The sequence below is a fragment of the Paroedura picta genome, chromosome 6, assembly GCF_049243985.1.
Source record: "Paroedura picta isolate Pp20150507F chromosome 6, Ppicta_v3.0, whole genome shotgun sequence".
Taxonomy (NCBI): Eukaryota; Metazoa; Chordata; class Lepidosauria; order Squamata; family Gekkonidae; genus Paroedura; species Paroedura picta.
The window spans coordinates 61,496,046-61,523,393 of NC_135374.1; the positions used below are offsets into that span (position 1 = coordinate 61,496,046).

Here is a 27,348-nt window from a genome sequence, read left to right on the forward strand (position 1 = left end):
GGACATGTCTGACGCTGCCAGCGTGACCTCTGGAGGGGACCAGCTGGGGTGGCAATGGCCTGCATGCTTTACTGAGATTATGCACCTGTCCACTTTCTGGACTGGCTTAGGAAGCTTCCCAGCCATCCACCCTATTCAGAATTGTGTTATGCTCCTATGTGTGCATTCAGCATGGTGGATTTAAATTTTTATATGTACTGGTTCTACTGTTTTCTTCATTGAAGCTGGCAGTTTTGTGCATGGGGCAGATCCCTTTGGGGTCTGCATTTCCTGGTAGCAGAGGGAACAAAGCTCATGCCAACAGGATTCCCCACGTTATATGTTGCCCCCAGGTGATTCCAGCTGACAGGGGAGCCATGCTCCATGTGAGGCTGAGTGCTTGGCAACTCCATTTGCAGTCAGCTGACTGGAAGAGGGCAGGATCCATTCATGGTACGCCAATGCTCCTGCTGGAATTTAATAAAGCTGTAGCATAATTTAATGCCAAAAACATACCTGGTGCATGCATCCTCTTTGTAGGCCTCCATATCTGCCCTCTTGTTATGCAGTTCTGGGTTGTTATTTTAAAGAAATGGTAAGTGCAATTAAATAAGTTTTGCTATGAGATATTTAAGGCATCTACTGCACAGAGGATGTTAATCTGCAATGCCCTCTGATTCTTGGCCTGGGGATAGTTGCCCTGATTCTTCCCATTACTGCACAGAAAGCCCTTGTTCCACTCACTGTTTGCCTTCAGGAGTTGTGTACACACAGGAGAGCTAAGGGGAAGGGAATCAAAACTTTGTTTCATGTGTCAATCATTGTCATGTGACAAAAATGACCAATAATCTTCCAGCAGCATTTTATGACATTTCAGCACCCCCTTCCAAGTCTGAAATCATTCTGTTTTTTTTTTTTAATAGCCTGGAATCACATTACAATGCAATTCCAGTATAACACAATTGTTGTTTCCCCCGACAGAGAACCTTGCCAGCCCACTTCCTCTGCAGTGCTGCCATCTGTCTTCCAGCTGGCTTTGAGCCCAGGTGGCTGTGGTGTCCTTTAGAGCAGGGGTAGTCAACCTGTGGTCCTCCAGATGTTCATGGACCACAATTCCCACGAGCCCCTGCCAGCAAACGCTGGCAGGGGCTCATGGGAATTGTAGTCCATGAACATCTGGAGGATGACAGGTTGACTACCCCTGCTTTAGAGGATGGCTACTGCCATGCTCATTTGTGCCAGCAGCAGAGCCTCTGCCGGGGGTGCACACAATGAGCCAGCTTGTCACCATGGGCCTTATCTTCATGCAGCATTGCCAGCAAGACATTTGGCCAGGATGATCCTCACAGCCACACTGTGCCTGCAGGCAGGCCTCCACAGGGCTTCATTCCTGATGTGCCTTACTGCTACTAGAGGCAGTTCTGTGGACATGGAAGGCCCTCCCCTCAGCTGCTGTCAGGAGCTGCCCTTGAGGTCCCTTCCAATGTCTTTGCCTCCCATGTCAGCTGCTTTTATTGTCTCATGCTTCCTCTTCAAGGCATCACTGCTGCATCAGCAGGACCATTGAGCTCACTCTTCTGCTCTTGGACTGACTGTTGTTAGCAACTGCTCCTGTCTTTCAATGTACCTTAGATTAGCCAGCAAAAGAAGTACAGTAGAATGAATGAAAGTGCACTGAGTCCCAGTGCCATGTGCCTCTTTTTCAGGCCTCCTCTGCAATGCTTTTTTCTTATAAGGTCTTTCTAAAATAACAGAAATGCTCTCCTCCGCTTGACAGCATGGTGGAATGGTATGGAGCAGTTTTTTAAAAGTTTTAAATGAGTTTTCTCTGACAAGGATGGGGAGAAGCCAGGACAGGCTCTGCCGGCAGCAGCAGAAGTGGGAGGGCCTGGGCAGCCTAGCGAACAAGGCAGGAGCTGGCAGGAGTGATGCTCAGGAGTGGTTACCAGGGTGGAGAAAGCTCACTGGGATGTCCCAAGTTTTCTGCGTCCATATGGATCAGGCCCAACTTCTACCTCGTTGTGTTCTGTGGCAAAATTATTATCCACATTCGCTTAAAGTGGGAATTTGGCCTGATTCCAAATGAGTGGTGATCATAGTCAAGTCCCTCATGCAGAATTGGTCTAGGTGTATCCTAACAAAGTGAAGTGAAGAACAACGAGAAACTATGTTTGCTTGGTAATTATTTCTTTCCCTCTTCTACCTTTCTTGTGTTATTCATGCTGGCCTTTCCTTTGTTGTCAGGACACTGAAATATCTGAAGTTACTGAGGAGAATGAAGAGCACACAGTAGACAAGACAGAAGCAGTTGTGGATTCCACTGAAGAGCCAACAGGAGAACAACAGGTAGTTTATTTCTTTGTCGGTTTTTTGTTCAGAGCTTCCCTCTTCTGCTTATAAAATTCATAGCACTACATTTCTGTCATTGGACTGCATCTCCAGAAACATTATCTTATTAATTTGAGGGGGGGGGGGAAAGGTTCATCTGGTTTTGTACCCAGCACTACAAATTCATGGAAGTCTTAAAAAAAAGCTATAAACAGGATTGCCCAATTCGATTTTTTAATTAGGATATGTGTGTGTGTGTGTGTGTGTGTGTATGTGACCAGATTGTCCCATGTTTGGAGGGACATCTGGGGGCACCTGGCAAATTGTACTTATGTTGAAATTAAAAAATATATATTACAATACTATTTTTGCATTCCATGCGTTCTATGAAAAATTTTGTTGCTCCATATAGACCACATTTTTAATCAATAGTGGTCAATAGTGTCTTGCTTTACCAATGTTAAAATCTGGTCACCTACAAGAACCAAAATATTGATGGCCAGTCCAAGAGAGGCAGTATACAAATTAAATTATAAATAAAATAAATAAATGCCTAGTTATTCACTGAAGTGATGACTTGCATATGTGAAGGAACCATCTTAGATAAAATGACCCAGAATAAACTCCCCCCCCCATAACTTCCACTTCAAGCAATAGAGGCTTGAAGTATACCTTTGAGTGGTGCTGAGCTATGTGGATGCAGGAGTCAATCCTAGGTCTTCCTTGGAAAAATGTAGCAACCACTTTTAGGTTTCCACAAGTGACAGTTATATTAGTTTTCACATTTCCCACTGCTCTAATTGAGTGTGTCACCAAAACTGGCAGAAAGTACATTTGATTTATAGATTGCTTCATCCTGCTTTCTATCTATCACCAATTTCACAATGAATATGCTGCAGACTAACAAGTGTTTCTTTAAAACATGTGAAAACTCTTGGTGGCATCTAGTAGGCCCTGGCTCACATTCGTCTTATTTATCAATTAGCTACCATTGCTATTCAGCTAGCTATTACTCTTCCCTCAGAACAACCGTTAGTCAAGGCATCATCAGCAGGTTTTATTCTAAGAGGCAGTGAGTCTGGACAATGCTGAGGGGTGAATGAAAACTGGGAACTGCAGCTATTATCTTCTTATATAAATAAGCTAATATGGAGGTGACTCTGAAATCCACTCAGGGATAAAAGCAGAAAATGCCATTTCTACATGTGAGTTGTATTAGGAACTTTTCACAGCAGCCCGGTCCTGGGAGGGAAGATGACCAGTTACATGTAGAGTAAAAACCCTTATGACATATATATGTGTATGGAGAAGAAGGAATCTCAGAAGGAAAGGGAGTTTCTTGTCATTTATGTGATGTAAAAGAGGTTCTATAACTTTTTTTTTATAATTTTATAATTTATTATTATATAAAGCATTTACAGAGAAATTGAGAAGAAAAAGCGACCAGCTGATATGGTTTGCCATCTCTTTTAACATACATATTCAGTTCCCATCACATATTATTCCTAATCTAGAAGTTTTTACCATTTTTCTTAGCCAAGTGATTGTTAATACATATGAGAGTATGATCTGTTATAAGAATACATTCTGTTATTATCTTAAATGATATTAGGTCAGTCTCCTTCATAAATTGGCCCTGACCCAAGAGTTACTACTGCCGTCTTGTTAAGAGGTTCTATAACTTTTTGACAACAGCAAATTCCCACAGGCCCCCAAATGAACTATTTTCTAGTTGTAGAGTTATTCACAGCATACATCAACATCTAATTATCACAAACAAAAGCTATGTAATGCCTTTTTAAAAGATTAGCCAAAATAAAATAAAACATTGCGTGCAAGCTTTGAGTTCTCTTTATGAGACTTTAACATCTTTATGAGATGTTAAAAAGAGAGGGAGTTAAAGGTGGGGGGGGGGGGAGATCCCTAGGCCCTAGGGCTCCATTGTCTATATCTTCTGTAGGATGCTTTCTTGAGTTCAGTCGGCACAGGGTGTAGTTAGTCTGACTGCACTCCTGTTATGCTGGAAAGAAGCAGCAAAATGGAAACAATTACACCTGGCAATGCAGCATACTAGGAGGGTGCTTCTAGGGTGGCAAAGCTATTCCTGATTCAGGTCTGTCTTTGCAGCCATTAGAGCTAAGATTGCTTTTTAAAACAAAAACAAAAATTCTCAAAAGGTTGTATTATGTGTGTAATACCAAATTGGATTGTTGCACTGTGCTTTTGAGGATTCACAACATCACTGTAGCCCAAGATGTTAAGGATCAGACCTGATCTTCAGTATGCAGATTTCCAATCTGCGTGCAGCATCAATTCAAATGTTTTGGCACAACTGCTACCAAGCTGATCAGAAGCAACCAGCTTTGTTGCAGTTCATTCCCCACTGATCCTGCTCCCACTTTATTTGCAATTCATTGGAGTAGGAGAAAAGGAAAAGCAGGTCTCTGGGGGTCTAGGAGGTGGGCACTGACTTCCTCCTTGCAGCTCACTTTAAACAGCTTGAAAGCTCCTTGGAAGATTACTTTTGTCAAGAACCTGAGAAGGTTGATATATATATGTGTGTGACCTGTGTCACTTCCTGCTGTTTTTATATTTATATATATTTTAGCTCCATAAATAAAATTCAAGTGAAATACACTTTTATTATATAAAGTAACAGTTTTCTCAAGCTTCTCACGTTCTCAACTACATTTCAGGTTGGCTTTTTTGTTTGTTGTTTGTCATATTAGTTTTGTCACCACTCACTGGATTGTTTAAAATCTATTTAAGAATACTTTTAATTTCTTGTTTGCAGGAAGAAGCTGAAGAACAGCCAGAACAGACAGAAGTACAGTGACCTGTTCAAATCCTCTCTAGTAGCATGCATTTTATTTTTCATTTTATAATTTGTTGCTTTTTTGACAGCTGTCATTTCCCAAAATGAATACTGAACTGAAGTTAGTATTAGAGAACAGCAAAGGGCATATATTGCCGGGTCTGATAATCCTTTGGTTACAAAACAGTCATCCCTCTGTTACAAAGTTACTTTCCAGACTACGAGCAGTGAGCACCACTTAAAACCATTCCGCACAAATTTAATGTAGCAGAAGGGTTGCAAATTGTAATCGCTACTAATATGCAGTAATGCACGACGTCTTACACAATCTGCCACACTCCTGAAACAGTCCCGCTAAAAGCGCTTCATTGTAGTGCTTCCAGGGAAATCCCAAAAAGTGGATTCACCCTCTGGAAAGTGCTACACTCTTGCAAACAGTCTGCAACAGTTTCGAAAAAGTTCTGTGCGTTACCATTGTTGTAGTTTCAGCAAAGTCCCTCCCCCTGGCTCTCTCCTCTGAACGTCTGGTGAAGCGATCACCATTTTTTTTTTCTCGGAGCGAGCGGAGAGCAATGAGCCGGTGAGACTTCATTCACCCAGCGAGGCTTCTCCGGCTGCAGTCCCTCCACAGAGCTGCTTTAAAGCTCCCCTCAAGTCACCAAGCACAACACAGCCCCATTTGCAAGTTCCCTTTATTATCGGCCGAAAATCACGCCCGTGCACGGGGGGGATTTTTTTTTCACTTGGGGGAGCATGGCAATGATGAAACAGCAGCCCACATGCCAACTGCCAGCTAGATGGGGCTCTACATTAGGAGGAAGCAAGGAATCAAGGAATCAAGGCATATTCGTTGCAACGTGTGTTTTTCTTTTTAAAAAAAAAAACTGTTCTTAAAGGGAAAGGGGCTTTTCAGGAGCATGGTAACAACCGCCCATTGGCTGCTCATTTGATTGACGGCCAGGGGCAGGACAAAGCACAGAAAAAATCGCTTCCTTTCTAGCGATTTTTGGCAAGACCAGAAACCTGTGGGAAACGATTGAAACGCAACTGGATTCCACTACAAAGGCAGGTATGCGTTATGCCGAATTCCACTATTTTAAATTTTGTTTTTTCTTTCCGTAAGCAATTTGCCACATTGATCCTTGTGCGGAATGGGCCCAAGTCTTTTTGACTGTTGTAAAGTAGCACATTAACCGGTCATCCATTTGCTTATTTATTTGTTTATTTATTATTTCAATTTGTATCCCGCCACTCTCTGTGGACTCGTGGCAGGTTATATAAAACCAAGTAAAAGCCCCAGTAAATCAGTCACAACATAAACACATAAGGGGCAGCATAGCCCCCATTCCTTCCCCATCCTGCAATCAATCCTCACAGGGTAGAGGTTCACAGAATGGTATCACATTTCCTGGTCCCAGCCTCAATCAAAGACCTGGTGGAAGAGCTCAATTTTGCAGGCCCTGTGGAATTGAGAAATCTCCGTCAGGGCCCTCAGCTTTTTTGGGAGCTCATTCCACCAGGTTGGGGCCAGGACCAAAAAAGCCCTGGCCTGGGTTGAGGCCAGGCATGCTTATTATCTGGGGCCAGAGACCCCAAGCAGATTAGCACTCGCAGAGCGAAGAAGCTTGTGGGGGGCATTGGGAGACAAGTGCTCCCTCAGATAGGCAGGGCCCAAGCCTGTGTGAAGACTGATTCTTTCCAGTCTGGCCCAGGAACACCTAGCCACAGTGATCCATATGATGGTTACCTTTAGGTCAGACTTCTGTAACTCACCCTACATGGGCCTACCCTTGTCCTTGATCCGGAAGTTGCAGCTGGTGCAAAATGCAGCTGCAAGGGTTCTCACAGGAACAGTTTGGAGAGCCCATATCTAGCTGGTGCTGAGGCAACTGCATTGGTTGCCAGTGGAATTCCAGATCAAGTTCAAGGTTCTGGTTTTGAACTTCAAGGCCATTTGTGGTCTGAGCCCAGTGTATCTGAGGCACTGCTTAACTCCCTATGCCCCTCTCAGGGCTCTCTGCGGGTTTAAACATGTTGGTGATCCCACATGAAGTGTGCTTGGCCTCAACCAGGGCTAGGACCTTTTTGGTCCTGGTCCCCACCTGGTGGAGTGAGCTCCCGGAAGAGCTGAGGGCCCTGCCAGAGCTATCACAGAGTAGCAGGTAAGAAATCTAATAAAATAAAAGTTTAAAAAATATTCTCAATGCTGAAAACTATAAGCTAGCTAGATCTGTGAAAAAATGCATGTTTACAGATTTATACAGGAACATGTCCTTAAAGAAAACCAGTAATTCAGTGGTATCTTGTCTTCGAAAGCTATATGACACTTTAACATTAGAACTACTTCTCATGCTGCTTCTTCATTGCAATATATTTATACACAAAAAAGTAATTAGTCTCATTCTAGATTTGTCTCTACTTCCATAAAAATAATACACACTCAGACTCTCCTCAACTGATTGGTTTCTCAAATAAGATGATCGTTTCACCATCACTGCATATTTAGCAACTTTGTTTTCCCACTCTTTTAATTGTGGACAAATGTCTGCTTTCCATGTTGTTGCATAAATAATTGTAGCCAGTATGACCATATACCTGAATATCTTTTCAAATATTTTCGGCAAATTATTAGGCAAGATTGCTAATAACATACTTAAAGCTTCCATGGGAGATTTAATATTTTAAATAGTCTGAATTTCTCCATATATTTATTTCTAGTATATTTTTTGCTTTTTTATAGATCCAACCCATGTGAAAAAGTTCCATCTATGTCTTGACCATTTCCATCATCTTTCTTTGTAGTTTTTGTTTATTTTCTCTGTATCTTTTGATTATATACCATCTGTACCAGTTCTCGTAACACATGAACTTTTTGTACCAGTTCTCGTAACACATGAACTTGCTATCTCTTTCCCATAACAGTTTTAATTGATGCATAGATACCTGTTCCACAGCCTTTTAATTATGCATGTTTTCAGTAGTTCTTCTGTTCTAGTTGTAGTAGTAACAACATCCAGCTCTTCTGGTAATTATTTTTAAAGAGGATGCCAATTTGCACAGTCACATTTACTCCCAAGTATTTAATGGGATTAGTGGCAGCTGTACATTCTGTGTTCCTTATAGTATCTTCTTGATGTAGTGTATTAGAAACTTCCATATTATTTTGGTCTTCTTTTTATTAATTTTGTAGCCAGAGAAATATCTGAATTCTTCATTATGTTCCACTACATGCTACAGTGATATTGGGGATTCACTGTCACAATCATATAACTTACATAGCTTTTCATTTTAAACTCTGCACAGTCCACTTTTATACCTTGAATCCTGGCATTTTGTATGATCTTTATAGCCAGAATCTCCATCACAAGAATAAATAATAATGGTGCTAAAGGACATCTCTGGCATGTGCCTTTTTCACTTGTAATTGCAATTGTTTCTGTTAGTTTAGTGACTAGCATCTGCTATGGACCACCTAACCAGGGTGAAGATGTGGACGCTGCCCTCCTTAGCCTATTCAGGCAACAAGATTTCAATTTCCCTGACATGTACTGGGAAAACACTCTGCTAAGCGTCCTAAGTCAGGCAACTTTCTGACTTGCCTGGCTGACAATTTCATTTATTAAATTGTGGAAGAACCCACAAGAATCTTGGCCATACTCGATTTAATACTGACCAACAGGCAAGAGCTGGTGGATAGAGTGAAGGAGCTGAGGACCCTGGAAGGGGGGGGGGGGAAGTAACCATGTCCTCATAGAATTCCTTTTAAGATGGGAGGGCCAAGGACTTTAGCCAGATGCATCTGTTAGATTTTCATAAGGCGGACTTTAATAAACTCAGAGATATGATAAGAGTCATCCCATGGACCAGAATGCTGGAAGAGAAAGGAGCAAGTGACAGGTGGGCTCCCTTTAAACAAGAGCTATTACTTGCTCAAGCCATGACTATTCCAGCAAGACGGAAACATGGTAAGGGATCCAAAAAGCCTATCTGGATGAACAGAGAACTTCAGAAGAGGCTAAGGAAGAAAAAGAAAATGTTTAAGAAATGGAAGAAAGGACAGGCCTCTAAAGTACCTACAGTTTACTAGGCATTGCAGTTCAGCCATCAGAAAGGCAAATGCTGGGAATGAGCTCAGACTGACCAAGGAAGCCCACTACAACAAGAAAAGCCTTTTCAGATATGTGAGGAGCAAATGTAAGGTAAACGAGGCATAGGCCTGCCATTGAAGAAGAAGAAGAGTTGGTTCTTATATGCTACTTTCCCCAACCTGAAGGAGGCTCAAAGTGGCTTACAGTTGCCTTCCCATGCCTCTCCCCACAACAGACATCCTGTGGGGTGGGTGAGGCTGAGAGAGCCTTGATATCACTGCTTGGTCAGAACAGTTTCATCAGTGCCGTGGCAAGCTGAAGGTCACCCAGCTGATTGCCTGTGGGAGAGCAGAATCGAACCTGGCATGCTAGATTAGAAGTCTGCACTCCTAACCACTACACCAAACTGGCTATTGGATGAAGATGGAGAAACTCTGACAGAGGACAGAGAGAAAGCAGAAAGTCTCAGTACCTGTTTTGCCTCTTGTGTTTTCCCAAATGAATATGGACACATCCAAGGATGGTAACAAGCAAGGTATAATGTCTGGGTAGCCGATTGACATGGACACAGAGGTTGTCAAGAGCCACCTGGCTGAACTGGATGAGTTCAAATCCCCTGGGCCAGATGGTGTGCACCCGAAAGCGCTCAAAGAACTTTCTGAAGAGCTTGCAGAATCCTTGTCCATCACCTTTAAGACCTCTTGGAGGAGTGGAGAGGTGCCAGAAGACTGGAAGAGAGCGAATGTTATCCCAATCTTCAAAAAAGGGAGGAGAAATAACCTGGGAAACTACAGGCCGGTGAGTCTGACCTCAATTGCAGGGAAGCTAATGGAGCAGATTTTAAAGGGGGTGATCTGCAATCATCTGGAGACAATTTGTTGATCTGGGGGAGTAAGTGTGGATTTGTCTCCAAGAGGTCCTGCCAGACCAACCTGGGTGTAAACTGCACGGAGCTTTCATTCCAACCCCAGATAGATTCAGTCCCTGCCGTCTACACAGCATTCGATTTCAGTTTGGATTTTGGGCAATTTTAATTTTCCTTCTGCAGCAAGAAGGATTGATCTGGAGTGACCCTACCTTTATTGTGCCATATCTGAGACTGCTGTTAATCCTGAATAAAGAAAGCTCAGTGGTAGAGAACCTCTGATAGGCTACACCTGGTCATGTGACACGCTAGCCTTAAAGGAGAAGCCCCTAACTTCTCTCAACTTCTGTCGGTCCTGTATTTTTCCTCCCTCCTCTGCCTTTTTCGATCCTCTCCCCCCCCTCCAAGAAAAGATAGGGGCGCCCTGCTTGGCTTCTCCCCCCTCTCTTCAAGAAAAGAAAGAAAGAGGCTTCAAGAAAAGAAAGAAAGAGCCCCCCCCCCACCTTCTGAGCCTCCCTAACCATGTGCAGAAGACTTTCCTGTTTCAATGGGGAGGGGGGAAAGAGGAAGACCTGAGCTCAAAGCGATCTGAATTCAACAGGATTGACAATGGAATAAAGAAAGTAAGTGCAGACTCTGCCCAGGGCACACTCTTTCTTGAAGGGGGGGGGGGAGAGGAGCCAGGCATGGAGCCCCTTTCTTTTCTTGAAGGGGAGGGGGACAGGGTCGAAAAAGGCAGAGGAGGGAGAAAAAATCCAGGACTGACAGGAGTTGAGAGAAATTAGGGGCTTCTCCTTTAAGGCAAGCGTGTCACATGACCAGGTGTAGCCTATCAGAGGTTCTCTACCACAGAGCTTTCTTTCCCAAATGGATATTCTGGATTAAAAGCAGTCTGAGATATCGCACAATAAAGGTAGGGTCACTCCGGATCAATCCTTCTTGCTGCAGAAGGAAAATTAAAATCACCCAAAATCCAAACGGAAATCGCATTCTGTGTAGAGGGCAGGGACTGAATCGATCTGGGGTTGGAATAAAAACTCCGTGCAGTTTACACCCTGGTTTCCTTCTTTGACTGAGTGACGAGCTTATTAGATCATGGCAACTCAGTGGATGTTTTTTACCTGGATTTTAGTAAGGCTTTTGACAAGGTTTCCTGTGATGTTCTCATGGGTAAACTGGAAGATCATAGACTGCATTTTCAGATGGTTAGGTTGATAGAGAACTGGCTAGAAAACCGCTAGAAAACTCAAAGAGTGTTTGTCAATGGTATTTTATCAGAGTGGAAGATGGTGAGCAGCAGAATGCCACAGGGCTCAATACAGGATCCACTACTTTTCAAAAATTTTGTTAATGATCTGGATAAGGGGGTAGCGATGGAGTTCAACGAGATCTGAACATGCTAGAAAAGAAGGCAAATGAGAACAAGATGCAATTCAGTAAGAAGTGTAGAGTTCTACATCTGGATCACAAAAATGAGAAGCAGGCATATTGGATGGGAGATACACTTCTGTGTAGGAGTGTGTGTGAATGTGATCTTAAGGGTACTTGTGGACTATAAGCTAAATATAAGCAGACAGTGTGAAGCGATGGTAAAGAAGGCAAATGCAGTTTTAGGCTGTATCAACAGAGGCATCACATCAAAATCACGAGATGTCATAGTCCCACTGTATACCACATTGTTCAGACTCCATCTTGAGTACTGTATGCAGTTCCTGGAGGCCTCATTTCCAAAAGGACATGGACAAAAGTGAGAGGGTTCAGAGAACAACGAGAATGATCCAAGTTTTGGGGACCAAGCCCTGTGAGGAAAGGCTGAGGGACTTGGAAATATTCAGCATGGAGAAGAGGAAGTTAAGAGAGGACATGATTGCTGACTTTAAGTATTTGAAAGGTTTTCATTTAGAGGAGGGCAGGGAAATGTTCCTGTTGGCAGCAGAGGATAGGACCCGTATTAATGAGTTTGAACTACGTGAAGAACAGTACTGGCTAGATATCAGAAGACAATTTTTCACAAAGTAGTTCAGCAATGGAATTGACTTTCTAAGGAGGTGGTAAGCTCCCCAGCACTGACAGTCTTCAAGCAGTGGCTGGACAGATACTTATCCTGGATGCTTTAGGCCAGTGGCTCTGAACGTTCCTAATGCCGCGACCCTTTAATACAGTTCCTCATGTTGTGGTGACCCTCAACCATAAAATTATGCAAGTGTTCTTTCACAAATTAAACCGAAACTGACCAATGGTGTGAAGATCTATTGTTCATGACTGTATATAAATTGAGTTTTTTCCGGGGTTTCTCAGTTCAGTTCTGCCTCTTGCCCCACCATGCTGATCTCACTCTTTTTCCCTGCTCCAGGCAGATGCCTGCAGGAGGAGCAGCAACAGTGGTGGCACCCCCCCAGCCAAGCTGTTTGCCCTGCCGCAACCCCTGAGAAAGGGTTATTCAACCCACAAAGGGGTCCCGACCCCCAGGTTGAGAATCACTGCTTTAGGCTGATCCTGCATTGAGCAGGAGGTTGGACTAGATGGCCTGTATGACCCCTTCCAACTCTGTGATTCTATGATTCTATTATTCAGAGCTATAGTCTATATTCCAAAGTATGTTAAGTAGCAAAAGCCACGTTATATAGTTGAAGAATTTTCTGCATCTGAAATTTTAAAAAGCTGGGTTATTTCTCTTCATATTCACAAATTCAATTGGATCCAGAACAAACCATTTGTTGTCTTTCATATTCCTCTATGGGAATAGAGGAATACCCATTTGATATTTATGTATTAAACTTGGTTTACATTTTCTTAATGTTCAAAAGAGAAATAGGTCTGTATAACAGTGGAACTGTTGCATCACTATCTTCTTTATATATTAACATATATACCTCTTGTAGGTAATGTCTTCTTTTATCTTGTTCATCACTTTCATTAAAATGTCCTCAAAATGTTTGTAATAAATTGCTTTCAACTCATCCGGGCCTATTCATATATTATTTATGGCCTATGCAATTTCTTGAATTGTTATTGTTTGATTCAAAAATGTTCTGTGTTCTGATCAAAATTTTATAATCAGAATGTTTACACATACCGTGTTAAGCCTTCTTGAAAAGACTTTTTGGTATCACCCTGAAGAAACGTTGCTGAATTGCTCCTGTATTTCTCTTTCTGCATATGTGATATGCTTTCCTTTCTTTATACCTGTTATGACTCTTCATTTCTTATTCCTTCCTGAGACAGCACACCAAATATCTCCCAGGTTTGTTTATGAGTTCAAAATTTTTTTGTTTTAATAATTTTAAATTCTTCTGTACCTCTTCTACTTCTAGCTTATCTAATTGATTTTTAGTTGCCCAATCTTTATTAGTGGATCTCTGTCAAGATTATGTTTGTGCTGTTGTTTCAGCTTCTGGATTTTTTCCTACTATTATCTTTGTTCTAATTTTTCTCATTTCTTTCTAGCAGCAGCAGCTAATATTATTCCTCTGATAAAGGCCTTACTTGATTTCTAAACTATAGCTGGAGAGATTCATTTCATATTGTTTATTTTAAAGAACTCTTCCAGGTTCTTTTTGCACTTCCTTTCATCTTCTTGTAATAAAAGAACATCATTCAATTTCCACCTTTTTATTTTTTGGTTCTGTTCCCAGATTACTTCTATGGGATTATGTTCTGTGAATATCTTCAGATGGATCTCTACTTTTATCTAAATTTATTGTTAACATTTTTGATTTCCAGTACATATCTATTCTTGAGTATGTTTGATGCCTGTCCAAAAAAAAAAAAAGTAAGGACTCTACCCTTTGGATACATAATCCTCCAAGCATCTTCTAATTTCAGCAATTCTAAATATTAAAATACATTTTCCACCTTTAATATTCCTTGATCTGTCTTTCATTGGATCTAATATTCCATTCTACGGTTGAGCATCAACTGACTGATGAACCAAAGTTTGTCACAAATCCTGGCCAGTTCATAGTTAATGATCTGACAAACCAGAATGAACTTCTTTGAAATTTGGGAGGCAATTTCTAGTAAACCTTTGTGAAGAGTAGAATGTAGGAGTTTACCCTGCATTCTATTCTTCATGAAAAACAGGAGAGGGGCTGGGAACTTTCCACCACTCAAGTATTTGGTTTAAATTTAGGAGCCATTCTAATGCTGCCTTGAGCTCCCCATGACTTTTCACAGGGAGCAGATAAAGGGTTTAAATGGTCAGAGTCATTTAAATCAACAGCTGATAGGCAGAAATTTTTTTCTCAGTGCTCAGCTGTGCACTCCCTCATGCATGGTTTAAAGGGGTAGCAGGAGGAAGCACAAAACCACAGAACTGGCAGGGAGAGCTCTCCCCACTGGGCCAGTTGCAGGTACAGAGAGCTCTCCCCACCAAGTCAGCAGTCTTTTTTAAGTTCCCTCTTTGATTGCTTATTTTTCTTATTTTAACAATCTGATATTTGAATGTTCTATTGCTCTGTTTTTAAATAAGGAAGAAGAAAAAGCGCAGGAAGAAGAGGACGAAGAGGCAGAAGAGGAGGAGGAAGAGGAAGAAGAAGAAGAATCTTAGTATATTTTTATTACTTTCCCCCTTCAACCATTGTCCAGGTAATTTTATTGACCATTAGATGCTTTAGCCTGAAAAACCTTATTATTTCACTCAGTTTTACTGGCAGTGCAATGCTGTGCAGAGTTAGTGGGTGGGCAGCACAGTTCTGGGGGATTTACAATCCTAAACATTTGCTGGCACATGATGTGACCTCCAAGTATGCGCATGGATCAGGCACCATTTGTGCAAATTATTACCTCCATGAGTAAAGCTGCATTTAACTTCAAAGCCAACATTGGCCGGAATACTTTAAATGCGTAAATAGCTTTCCCCCCCCACACACACACACTTTCTATTGAACACTACTATGTTCTTGCATGTATTTATTTATTGTATTTTTATCTCACTCTTCCTCCAAAGAACACAGAGTAATATACATAGTTCTACTTTTCTTCAGCATATCTTCACAACAGCCTTGTAAGGTAGGTTAAGCTAAGAGAGAATAATTGGCCGAAGGTCGCCCAGTGAGTTACATGGCAACCAGGAATTTGTTCTAAATCCAGCACTCTGTGCAGTGTGCATGGCATGAAGAGAGAAACGGCTCAGAAGCACATTTTCGTGTTGTTATGAAAACATATATAAAGAGAATGAGAGCTTTTTCAACATCTCCCCAGCCAAAAGCAAAACAACATAATTTTTAAAAATGGCCCTTGACATCACAATTCAGCCAGCAGTTGTTGCCCTGTTATGGTTACAGCAGAGTAACAAATTCCTTTTCTGTTTCATTGGCTAAGTTTTTTTGAAAAATAACAGATAACACTTCTGTAAGTCATGTAAACATAACAGACATATAAAATATTGTTTCAACAAAATCCTGGAAGAATAAGCGTGTGCAGCAAGTGAAAACAGTGGGTGGCATCTGTCTGCCAAATGACTGCTTGACCCACCAGCAACACAATAAAGGAAACAAGCAACCCACCAAAAACATCTAAGTCTATATGGCTTAATTGTGAAGATGTTAGTTTATGGAGTTTAGTAAATATTCTAGGGACTGGAAAGGACACTTTTTTTGAGAGATTTGACGCCATCTCAGCCACCACACCAACTTAGCAGTGATGATGCCGGTGCTTCAGTGGAACCACAGATTTCAAATGTAATACAATAAACAAAAGGCTGCCATTTTGTGTGGCAATCATCAAATAAGAACAATGTTGAGAAAATACCAGCATTGCTCAAAAGTGGTTGTCAGAGAGCCAGGGTGGAAAAGTGGTTAAGAGTGGTACCTTCTAATCGGGCGAGTCAGGTTTGATTCCCCATTCCCCCATGTGCAGCCAGCTGGGTGACCTTGGGCTTGCCACAGCACTGATAAAGCTGTTCTGACCGAGCATTAATATCAGCACTTTCTTAGCCTTACCTACCTCACAAGGTGTTTGTTGTGGGGAGAGGAAAGGGAAGGCTACTATTAGCTGCTTTAAGACTCCCTTGAGTAGAGAAAAGCAGCATATAAAAACTAACTCTTCTTCTTCTTACAACTACAACAGCTCCAATTGGAAAACAAAGAAACATGAGGTTCCCTAAAAACCTATACTAGTAAAATCCATCTGATGAATTGCAGCCATTAAATGGTGTTGGGACTTTTGGACTTGACCGGGTCCTGAGCCCTTCCAGAGAAATAGAGCTAAGAGTAATACAGTATGCAGTTACCTTTGTGGATGTGACCCAGATCCAGACTTACAGCACTTTGAAGTTTAAAAGTGAGTAATCTTTACTGGGAAAGATTATTTACAAAATATATCATACTCCTCTGCTTGAGTTTCCTTACTGGAGAAGAGTATAAAAACGTAAAGGTTACAAAGAAATCACATTTCAAGCTTTTGGAATACAATCAGCAAGTTATTTGGAGCAGGCCCACCTTGTAGGACAGGTTGTTGCAAATTGCATGGTCCTATTCATGTGCTCATCAGGCTGCATGACAGGAGCTCCAATAGATGAGTTATCAGAGGCCTTTTGCTTCAGATGGGAATGCCCAATTTCCACTTAGAATGGGAAAAGAAGGAAAAGGCTTTGTTCTCCTTCCCTTACTTTGTCTCTGTTTGTGTTCCATTTTTGCAGCAGCATGTAAAGACTGGTTTTTGTAACCTGCTTAATCTTGTGGGCCCTGATTTGGCCAGGCTGGCCAAATCAAAGAGCATTTGTACAGCGAGTAAACATTATTTCTTAAGTCTCATTTAAAGTGTTAAAAAGAGCCTCTTGTGGCGCAGAGTGGTAAGGCAGCCATCTGAAAGTTTTGCCCATGAGGCTGGGAGTTCGATCCCAGCAGCCGGCTCAAGGTTGACTCAGCCTTCCATCCTTCCGAGGTCGGTAAAATGAGCACCCAGCTTGCTGGGGGGTAAACGGTAATGACTGGGGAAGGCACTGGCAAACCACCCCGTATTGAGTCTGCCATGAAAACGCTGGAGGGCGTCACCCCAAGGGTCAGACATGACTCGGTGCTTGCACAGGGGATACCTTTACCTTTACCTTAAAGTGTTAAAGTATTAACTGGGCTCTCTCAAATTGTGCTATGGAACCTTATGCAGTGGGGGAAGGGCAATCATAATTTTCTATGTTTTGGTGACTTTTGCCAGTTTATCCAGGCCAGTTTCTAGATATGCCCCATTTTCAAATGGAAAATTTCCTCTGTGGTTGTCCTAAACAGAAATGCTGAAAATGCTGAAAGCAATTATTTGTAGCTGCTCCACGGGAGCGGTATAAATAAAAGGGTAAGTGGGGTAGGGGTAGGCCGTGTCTGGGATGGACAAGGGGGCCGATTGGCCCTTTGTCCACGGACTGATAAGTTGGGAGGTGTGCAGCACCTCTAGACCTGCCCCCCTGACCTCAGTCACCTTTGGGCAGCTACTGCCATTACATGGCTACCTGCCTACAAGGTAGGTCGCCGACCGCCAGGGGGAGCCTTCTGTTTGGGCCTCAGCCCTCTGAGGCCCGGGTGGAAGCGCTGGGAAGGGGGCCAGCCGCGGGAGGCTTCCTGCGGCCCTGGGAGTACGGACAACGTGTAGTTGACGTGTCGGCCATGCGCCCAGGGCCGTGGGAGCCTGCCCGATCGCTGGAGAGGGGGCAGCCGCAGGAGGCTTCCCACCACCCTGGGAGAACGCCTGAGTCATCGCAGACGCGTCGGCTGTACTTCCCGGGCCACAGGAACCCTCCCGCTCCCGTCCTCCTCCCTGGCAATTGCCCGGCCTCCTGTGGCCTACCAGACCTATCACAGATGCATCGGCCATGCTCCCAGGGCCACGGGAAGCCGCGGCCAGTCTCTGCCCCACTCGCCAGCCATGGGAGCCGAGCGGAGGAGGCTTCCTTCCAGCGCCTGCTGTCTTGCAGCCACAGTGGGCTTAAATTCTAGTACATATATAAGTAAACCCATATTCTACCTTACCTTTGAATGTAAATATCATGATTATCCAACTGTGAAATTCAACCTAAAAAGGATATAATCCTAAAATCATTAAATGTTAAATTTCAAATTTCAAAATGTATAAAAATGTTCCCTAATCAAATACCGTTCTTACCACAATTGAATAATATAGCAGATATATCGACCTTTGGCTCTTCAATACGGGGATGCTAGTAATATCAACTGCTCCCAACTACACACTATCACATTAATTAATTTATACTTTCATTAAGGAGACCTATCCACATGTGCTTCCACTTACAGATCCTATTAAAGTTACAGAGAATAAGCACTTGCAGTTCCTTATGAGGTAGCTATCCAACATGTATAGTTGATTAATACCTTCAGTATGACTACGTATCTGTATGTACTTACATCCACTTTGGATATTCATGATACATTCAAAGGCGAGGTAGAGTATGGGTTTGCTTGTATATGTATAATCGCTTTCAATATTGAATGATATTAATTTTGAGCATTGAGGACAACCATTGAGAAAAATATCCATTTGAAAACAGGAATACCTAGAAACCGTTCTGGTTGGATCCTTCACAATAATAAACAAACAAGGACAAACAAGAACAAAGAACCCTTTACATTATTTATCTGTAACCGCTCCGCGATAGCGGTATAAATAAAACAGTAAGGGCCCTAGAGGAGGGCCCTGTCCGGGATGGGGAAGGGTGTCCATGGGTCCCTTCCCCCAGAGTGACAAGCGGGGTGCCCAATAGGCAGGCACATATTGCTATGCTGCATGCTACACATCTGCACATGAAGAGAGCAGGCCTAATGATGGCTGCTTGTTTGCTTCCCTGCAGTAAGTGGGCAGGAGCCTAACTTAAACAAAAGAATGGCTCAGAATTCCCTGCAACCTGACCAATGACTACTTAATGCGCTAGTCAGCACACAAGTACAGCTCAGCCGCTTAAACAATTTAGCAACAGCCTTTCAAGCTGACTTCGCCAAATTACTTGCTGATTCAAATTCCAGCAAATGGCTCTAGAACCAACTATGGTGTTCCCTCTCTCTGGAAGATGCCACTCATCAGAGCCACAGAGGAAGTGTCCATTTCATCTGTTGCCTGTTGCCTGTATTTTGGCATACCAATCAATGGTAAGGAGAAATCCTGGGATTCCAGCCACAACTTTACAATCATGGGGTATTTTGCTTTGTTGTTATTTTAATTTTTTTTACAGTATTTATAGTTCATAATTCTGAGAAATAGTCAAGGTCAATACCTCACCGTGGACTTCAGATCCTTCCTTATACATGTATAAGCAGGAAACAGTTACACGGTGTGTACCATACCTTCAACACAGGGTGACGCTTCTTCCTCCTCCTTCATGTAACATATGTCAAACATTTATATGACTTGCAGAAGATTATAAATCCAGACAAATTCCGTGCAGTTGTTGGTCGATAAGGTACTTTGAGCAAAGCCTGCATTTAAAGGAATCTGCAAACCGCTAAGCCACAGCATGACTGACTACTGTCCTTCATTTCTTCTACTTTCTCATTGTTGTTATAGACATTGTCTGGAACTGAGTCGGTTCTACTTTGCTTAAATTGATACTGACAGCAACTTTTAAATCTTATTTCTAGGAAGCTGAGGCCTGTGGCATCACCACAGTGTGAAGATAAAAAGAATCACTTTCCCTCCAAGAATGTGTTGCCTTTTCTTTCCAACACCATATATGGACATAGATGTCACCTAAGACAGTCCCACAGGCAATATTCTTATATTTGGTATTCTGGCTTCGTGAAAAGCGGGTCTTGAGATCTTCAGAACTTGATGGCAATGAACATTGTGGCTTTGATTTTAGGATGTAGGTTCTAATGTTTCAGTCTCCACAGTTGTGAACCGCCAGGCTCACACTGACAATGCTTGGCAGCGAAGATGACTGGAAATGCCAAAGAAGCTCCCTATATGTGTAACTGCTCTGGATTTTTGAATGGATATGGTTTATAATGTACAGCAATAGAAATAAACATATTTTCATGCCAACTCTTGGCTTGTTCCGTACAGGCATTGATTATAACTGATAAAAACATACAAGTTAAATGTATGCTAATTGTCTGTATGGAGGTTGCACTGAAGAAAAATTCTCATATTTTTGCATACTCTTCTTATACAACATTAAGTTTTTTCCTCCTATTCATCAAGGTGGAAATCTGCAAAAGGGACTGCTCTTGAGATGCTTACAAAAAGTCACCAGCATATCATTTGCAGAGCAATTCTGCATTCTCCTTCTGAATTTTCAGGCCATGCTATTGCATTTCCAGCCATCTAGCAATACTGCTTTCATGGGAAGTTCTCATTGTTAAGTGGCGTGTTTTGTTGTTGTTTTTTTAATGCTAAGTCCATAAAGGGCTCAGGTTCCACTTAAAGAGATTTATGATTTTATAGATACCCAGCATGAATCTAATAGGCTGACACCATTTACTCTAAGGTAGCTTTATTACAGGAATGAAACTTTCCTAATGTAAATGGATTGTGGCCAACTGAAAGTGTCTCTCTCTTCTCCAACTGTGAAACACATAAGCCCTTTCACCAAAAAATCTGTAAACCATTGTATACAGTGCAATCCTAAGCACAGTTATATTTTTCAGTGGATATAACTGTGTTTAGGATTGGACTAATAATGTACTAAAATATAATCTTGTCCCACTTGCACAAATGTCTTTAACCCAATGACACTTCCTTGATTTATATTTGATGGTGAGAGTCCAGACCCCTCTATCCCCTGGGGAGGCTTCTCTATTCTAACCACTGGAAGTCATGGTAGACTCATAAATGACTGCCAATGCAGAACTTCGTATTAATGAAAATAATAGCACATGTTGCTCTCTATAACAGGGCTTATCTATTGGCTTAGTTATACAATTGGCAGCACAGTGTCTAATCAGCTCAAGTATGTCCAGAACTGTAGATGAAATCTAAAATTTGGGACTGAACATTTTCTCTCAATATTTTTAAGAACCTTACCTCTTGACTGTGTAGGCCAAGCCTTTTCTCTCATTATGTGCTTGCAGTTCCTTTGAAGACCAGTTCCTGGTTGCAGAAAACAACAGATGAAGCAAGCTGATTGTATGTCCTTAAAAAACTGTGCTGCATTGTATTTGACTATTCTTCCCAGTGCTTTTGTATGGTGTAACAGCTGCTGGTGATTTCAGTGTATTTAAAAGCAGCTTTTTTATCCATTTGTCTGTGTTTCCATTTATTTTCATATGACAAAGAAATAAATATCCAAAGAGAACCACATTATGTTTGCTTTTGGGATTTTAACAAAGCAAACATTTGGATTTATCCCTAGTATGCTTTGTAGTTTCTCCTGGTAGCCAAAACTTGAATACTATCCAATACAAGTGATGTTCAAACTTTCAAGTGCCAGACTTGGAGCTTAATGTTCATGCTCTTACTGTGCACAGAGGAAGGAAGAAAATGAATGTTCAAGCTAGTCACAGTCATCATTTTACACTCCTAGAAGCAACCTAATCTCATTAAGATCGGTAATGATAATAAGAAGCAATTTACTTATTGCCATCCCTATCTCTCTGGCACTCCTTTACATTCCAGTTAAAAATAATCTTTCAAAATCATCTGCATTGTCATGTTGATAACTAAATACAACAGTGAAGAATCCTGGGCAAACAAACTCAGTGGGGGGTCAGTTTCATGCTCTGATCAAGCTGTCAAATTGCTACTAGTGCTATAAGATGGGGAGCACACAGCCCTAAAGAATTTATATAATGCTAAACACCTAGGCTAAGATCCAAACATCTATGTTAGACAAGTATAAAATCTTAGATTAAACCTGTGAGATTTTAAAGTTTCTTCTTGAGATAGCAGAAGCCCAAACCCTATCAGCTGCTATCTTCAAAAGTCTTCTCAACTTCAAAAGCATTTTGTCTTTTGTGGCTATTGTATTTGTGGTGACACAGGAGTCCAGAGTATCCTTGGGAACATGGAGTGAGTTGCACCATTCTTTGGATCTTGGCCAAAGTTGTCAAAATTTTTCAAATTAAAGTAAATAAAAGGATGCTTTGGGCTGATCCTGCGTTGAGCAGGGGGTTGGACTAGATGGCCTGTATGACCCCTTCCAAATCTATGATTCTATAATTATATGATTCTAAATAAAGAAAATAGTGGAGCATTGAGGCAAAGAAGAAACAGTTAAGGTGGTATTCCAACAGGTTCCTAGCAGTATAGTGTCATCAACATAAAGCAGAACTGGAATTGGACAAATGAGGTAGATGACAAAACTCATTAAAGAATATCAAAACATCATTTATATATAGGTTGAACAATAAGGAGCCAAAAGGCAGTCCTGCCTAGCCCCTTTATTAAGGTTAAATGGCTCAGTCAGCTTGCCATCATAGCTGCCGTATGGCTGAGCTGTAAGGTCTGCATGAAGTTGCTGCATGAGCCATAGCAGCCTTTTATCAATCAAGGTGTGTTGTAGCTTTTCCTAGTCTTTTGTTCTAGGGAGCAAAAGCCCCTTTCAGATCACTAAATTCTACATTAAAGGGTGTTATCTAGGAAATTGGTGTATTTTTCTGTCAGATGTTATAGAATTAGACAATGGTTCAAGGTTGAATTTAGACCTCGCATGAACCCTATCTGCTCCTGGCCCAGAATATCACCCTGTCCAAGTCAATCAGTAACTGTTAAGGTATCTAGCAAATAACTTGCCCAATCATCATCATGATAAACTGATTAGAGGATAGCACTGACTCTTCTTGAAGATTAAAACTATTATTGTGTGCCTCCCAAATTTTAAGATGACATATTCATTTGAAAAAATAGCAGAGCTAGGATCTCTGTCCATCAACATGGATTTAATTTGAATAAGTCATTTGGGATAAGGTCTGCTCTGGAGGCCTTCCCTCACTTCAAGCCAGTCAGGGAGAAGGGCCATCAAGTTCAAGTATCTCAGTAAGAAAAAGTTCACTCAGAGTAGAAAACTGTTTTTTAAAGTATGACTCCCAGGTCTCCGGATGAATACAGAAGGGAGACAAAGGTTTTCATGTTCTATGAAAGGTCAGGGGACACTTATTCCGTTTTTAAAAATTAATAAAATTAAAGGGAAAAGGAAGTATACAAACCGTGTCACTTATTTATTTATCAATTTGTATATCACTGCCCCTCTAATGGTCTTGCAGTGGTTCACAGGAATAAAACATTAAAATACAATAAAACTCTATAAAATCCTCCCTTACAACAAAGACAGCAAGCGGTCAGATACCCTTTTAATTACTATCCCTCCTTGTTCAGCCGGAGACCAAGTCTTCTTCCACTGGGAGTGGGTGCTGGATCTAACTGGACCTTGCAGGGGGGGGGGGGGAATCCTCAGATGGAATGCTGGGACTCTGCCCTAGCCTCAACCATATGCCTGCCAGAAGATCTCCATCTTGCAGGTCCTGTGGAAAGCTGACAACTCCGGCAGGGCCCTTAGCTCTTCCGGGAGCTCATTCAACCAGGTTGGGGCTAGGGCTGAAAAGGCCCTGGACAGGGTCAAGGCTGGGTGAATGTCCCGGGGGCCCAGGACAACCAGTAGATTCATACCCACAGAGCAAAGGGTATCACGTCATACTCTCCAATAGAGGCTTGGGACATGCTTCACAGAAATTTAGAAAACAGCAGGCTAAATGTTGTTGAAAGCTTGATGTACCTATAAGAGATGCACAACAGAAGTGTGCACTTGCAATTTATTTATTTATATATTTATAGAAGAAGAAGAAGACTTGGTTTTTATAACCAGCTTTTCACTGCCTGAAGGAGTCTCAAAGTGGCTTACAATCTTCTTCCCTTCCTCTCCCCACACCAGACACCCTGTGAGGTAGATGAGGTTGATAGAGTTCTGACAGGACTGCTTGGTCAGAATAGCACTATCAGAGCTGTAACGAGCCCAAGGTTACCCAGCCGGTTGCATGTGGAGGAGCAGGGAATCAAACCTGGTTTACCAGATTAGAAGTTTCTAGTATCTTTGATGTTAGAAGTATGAGCGTTAGTTCCCACTGATTTCCATCTAGACAGCAGCAGAGCAATGTGGTGGAAGGAAATGCCATCACGTTACAGCTGACTTCGGAGCTATGACTGAACAGCAGAATATCTGCTTGGCATGCAGAAAGTCCCAAATTCAGCTCCCAGTATCTCCAGCTAAAGGTCAAGTCACCAATGATGAGCAAGTTCTCTTTGCCTGTGAACTTAGAGGTATGCTGCCATTCTGGGTAGGCAACACTGGTGTCGATGGTGCTTTTTTTGGTAGCACATATACTAAACTTGGAACTGGTTTTGATGGATCAAGGGTCTGACAGCAGCTGACTCACCAACCAAAGCTGACAAAAGACACCTCAGTTCACCACTGCCACCTAATGATCCAACAGAAAGCCCAGATCCAGGGGAACCACCAGACTACAAACTTGTTCCTTTAGGGGGAAGTGCAACACCATCGAAAACAGGAGACATCCTATTTATTGGGTCAGACTTTCTTCACACAAATAGCACCTCTATATTGTCAGGATTAAGTTTCATTCATCTCCAAACTACCTCTGGACAACTGTACACAGTCTCCACAGCCTCTACAGGCTGTATATCTATGTGACATATGTGCTACTAATTCCTTATGCTGTTTCCTGTACCAGATACTACATATACACACAAACCACTGCATACAAAAAATGGTTGCCTAAATTGAAACTTTATAGACTCAGGTGGATCTGAAGCAGCAGAACAAAGTTTGAGTTCAGTGGTCTTCAAGACCAGTAACATTTATTCAAGGTATAAGCTTCTGTGTGCATATATCTGAACAAGTGTGTATGCACACAAAAGATGATACCTTGAATAAAAATTTATTGGTCTTAAAGGTGCCACTGGATCCAAACGTTGTTTCGGTACTTTATGGTTACTTCTGATAGCGTTTTGAAACAGTATCAATGTATCTGCTGTGCCATTAGGGTTGAGCAATGTCAACCCTCCCCCAGTCCCTCTTGGAGGCCTCAACTGTAGGGATGCCAACCTCCAGGTGGGACCTGGGGGCTTCTTGGAATTATAGCTCATTTCCAGTCTACAGAGAACAGTTCCACTATGGCACTGTACCCCACTGAGGTCCCTATTCTCCTCAGGGTCCATCCCGAAATTGTCTGAGGAAGTGTGCATGCACACAAAAGCCTTGAATAAATTTTATTTGTTGGTCTTGAAGGTGCCACTGGACTCAAATTTTGTTGTCAAATTTCCAAGAGTTTCCCAAACATGTATCTGACAACCCTACCAACCCTCCCCATTGATGACCAGGGGAGGATCTGGCAACCCTAGCTAAGAGGCCCTCTACTTGGTGTCATATAAGAATATAGTTATAGTGGACATTTCAGGAAACTGGTATGACAAGGACAATTACCTGGCCATGTAGAGAATTTTATACACAGCAGGATTTTTAAAATTTGAGAGTCTTTAAGCAAGAACAGTTTATTTAGGATACGACTAGGAAAACAGAACAGAAAGGCTTTTAAAAATAAAGCAAGAAGTTGTCTACTTGAATGGAGATTGCTGTAATTAATCAAACTTTGTATTACAAAAAAGTCAGAGGAATATGTGTGGGGGAATTAGAAAGCCATATTTCATTTATTGTAATTATAACGTATATTTTCTGTAAATAATTTCTAAGGTCTATTTCATATAGGGTCTTTAACTTCCTTTGGCTTCTGAAAAAAAGGTTTTTGCACACCATAAGGCTGAAAAACAAACAAAATTGGAGCAAATCAAGATGTTGGAAAGTTCAAATTAAATCTTCATCCACTGCTGCAGGCCATCATTTTATCCTTAGGGTGTATAAAACCATTGTCAAAAGCCAAAGTGAATTAGTACCCATATGGAAAAAACCTTAAGAAAGATTCTATAAAATCTTTGCCTGTTATTGCCTTCATTGATGGGACAAGAAAGACTGCTAGAAGTCTTGAACTCATTTGTTACAAGAGCTGGGTCTGACATATATTTTGCTTTGTCAGGCTGGTCTATGTGTGCCATAAACTATAATGCTAGGTACCAAAGATATAAACTTTATAAGAGACGCAGATAAACCCAATTAACTGCATTAGTTTTTACTCAAAATATAAACACACTTAAAACAATTAACACTTTTGTAGTATTTCCTCATACTATCTCAGGCCTATTATGCACGGCCGCTGAAACGGCAGCATGGAGAACGCGGAGGAGGAAGAAGCGAAGCAAACCGCTTACGCACAGGATGGAACACAATGGCGGCAAAACCCAAAAAAACCCAAAAACCCAAAACCCAAAAAAATCCGTTTATGCACGTGGCTACTCTGGAGCTGCTTCTGGTTGTGCCCTGGTCCCGGGAAGCTCCACTTTCTTCCGTATTTCGTTAACGCGGCTTTTTCGGCAGCATACGTTGACTCTGCGCCCAGTTGCCGCCTGCATTGTGCATAATTGTTGATTTTAGCCGCCACCATTCTACCCCGAATGCAGACCTTCCACTCTGTGCATAATGGGCTCATAATGGGTATTATTACTATGTTGATGTTAAGTTTAATCTAGTTGCACCAAAAGATTTATGTTTTGGAACTAGTTATATGAATTCAATTGCTAATATGTAATTACAATGGAACAAATAAAATTTTCATGAAAAAAAAACATAATGGGCCTCACTGGCACTTGCCCTCTCACACCCACAACCCATTATACATTAGCAGTAGGACAATATAGAGGGACATAACATACAGCTTCTGTCATCTGAGCCTTCGGGGACGGCAGTATATAAATACAATAAATTAAATCTGGCAATAAAGGTAGTGCTCAAGAGCCATGGATGACTGCTGCAGCCCACAGCCCATATGTTTGACATCCATGGACTAAGCAGATCCAGTCATGTGTTGATAATGAGCATTATTGGTCCTTTCTGGAGTTTAACATGTGTATTTTAAAATACACATTTTACAATTGTTGACATTCCCACTCTTTGACTAAAGGTTATTTCAGTTTGCTTCAGCTTTTTGAAAGATCCTGTGCTATGCTCAGTGATGGCATTAGGTGTCATCATGCCCTTAATGTTCCTGAATATTTAATTTTAAGTGAGTTTTTAAATCTGTGTACTTTTTATTTCATGTTTTGGCATGTTTTATTTGTTTGTTTATTTATTTTTGAATTTATATCCTGCCCTTCCCAACTAGCATTGGCTTGGGGCAGCTCGCAGATAAAACAATAAAAACCGCATAAATACAATGCAGCATTAAAACATTCCTCATCCCCACAATTAAAACTAGCATCAAAAACTAACA

At 41.7% G+C, this 27,348-nt stretch overlaps 1 protein-coding gene across 2 annotated transcripts in view; it reads left to right on the forward strand.

Moving 5' to 3' along the window:
* The window catches only part of SH3BGR (SH3 domain binding glutamate rich protein), a 68,592-nt gene extending 47,337 nt beyond the window's left edge, over positions 1–21,255 (forward strand). For both annotated transcript variants that reach the window (XM_077342728.1, XM_077342727.1), the window contains 4 exons: positions 2,224–2,325; positions 5,102–5,134; positions 14,547–14,662; positions 19,657–21,255. In XM_077342728.1, the coding sequence (XP_077198843.1) occupies positions 2,224–2,325; positions 5,102–5,134; positions 14,547–14,624 (213 nt within the window). In that variant the 3' untranslated portion in view covers positions 14,625–14,662; positions 19,657–21,255. The remainder of the gene's footprint in view (positions 1–2,223; positions 2,326–5,101; positions 5,135–14,546; positions 14,663–19,656) is intronic.
* The last annotated feature ends 6,093 nt before the right edge of the window (positions 21,256–27,348 follow it).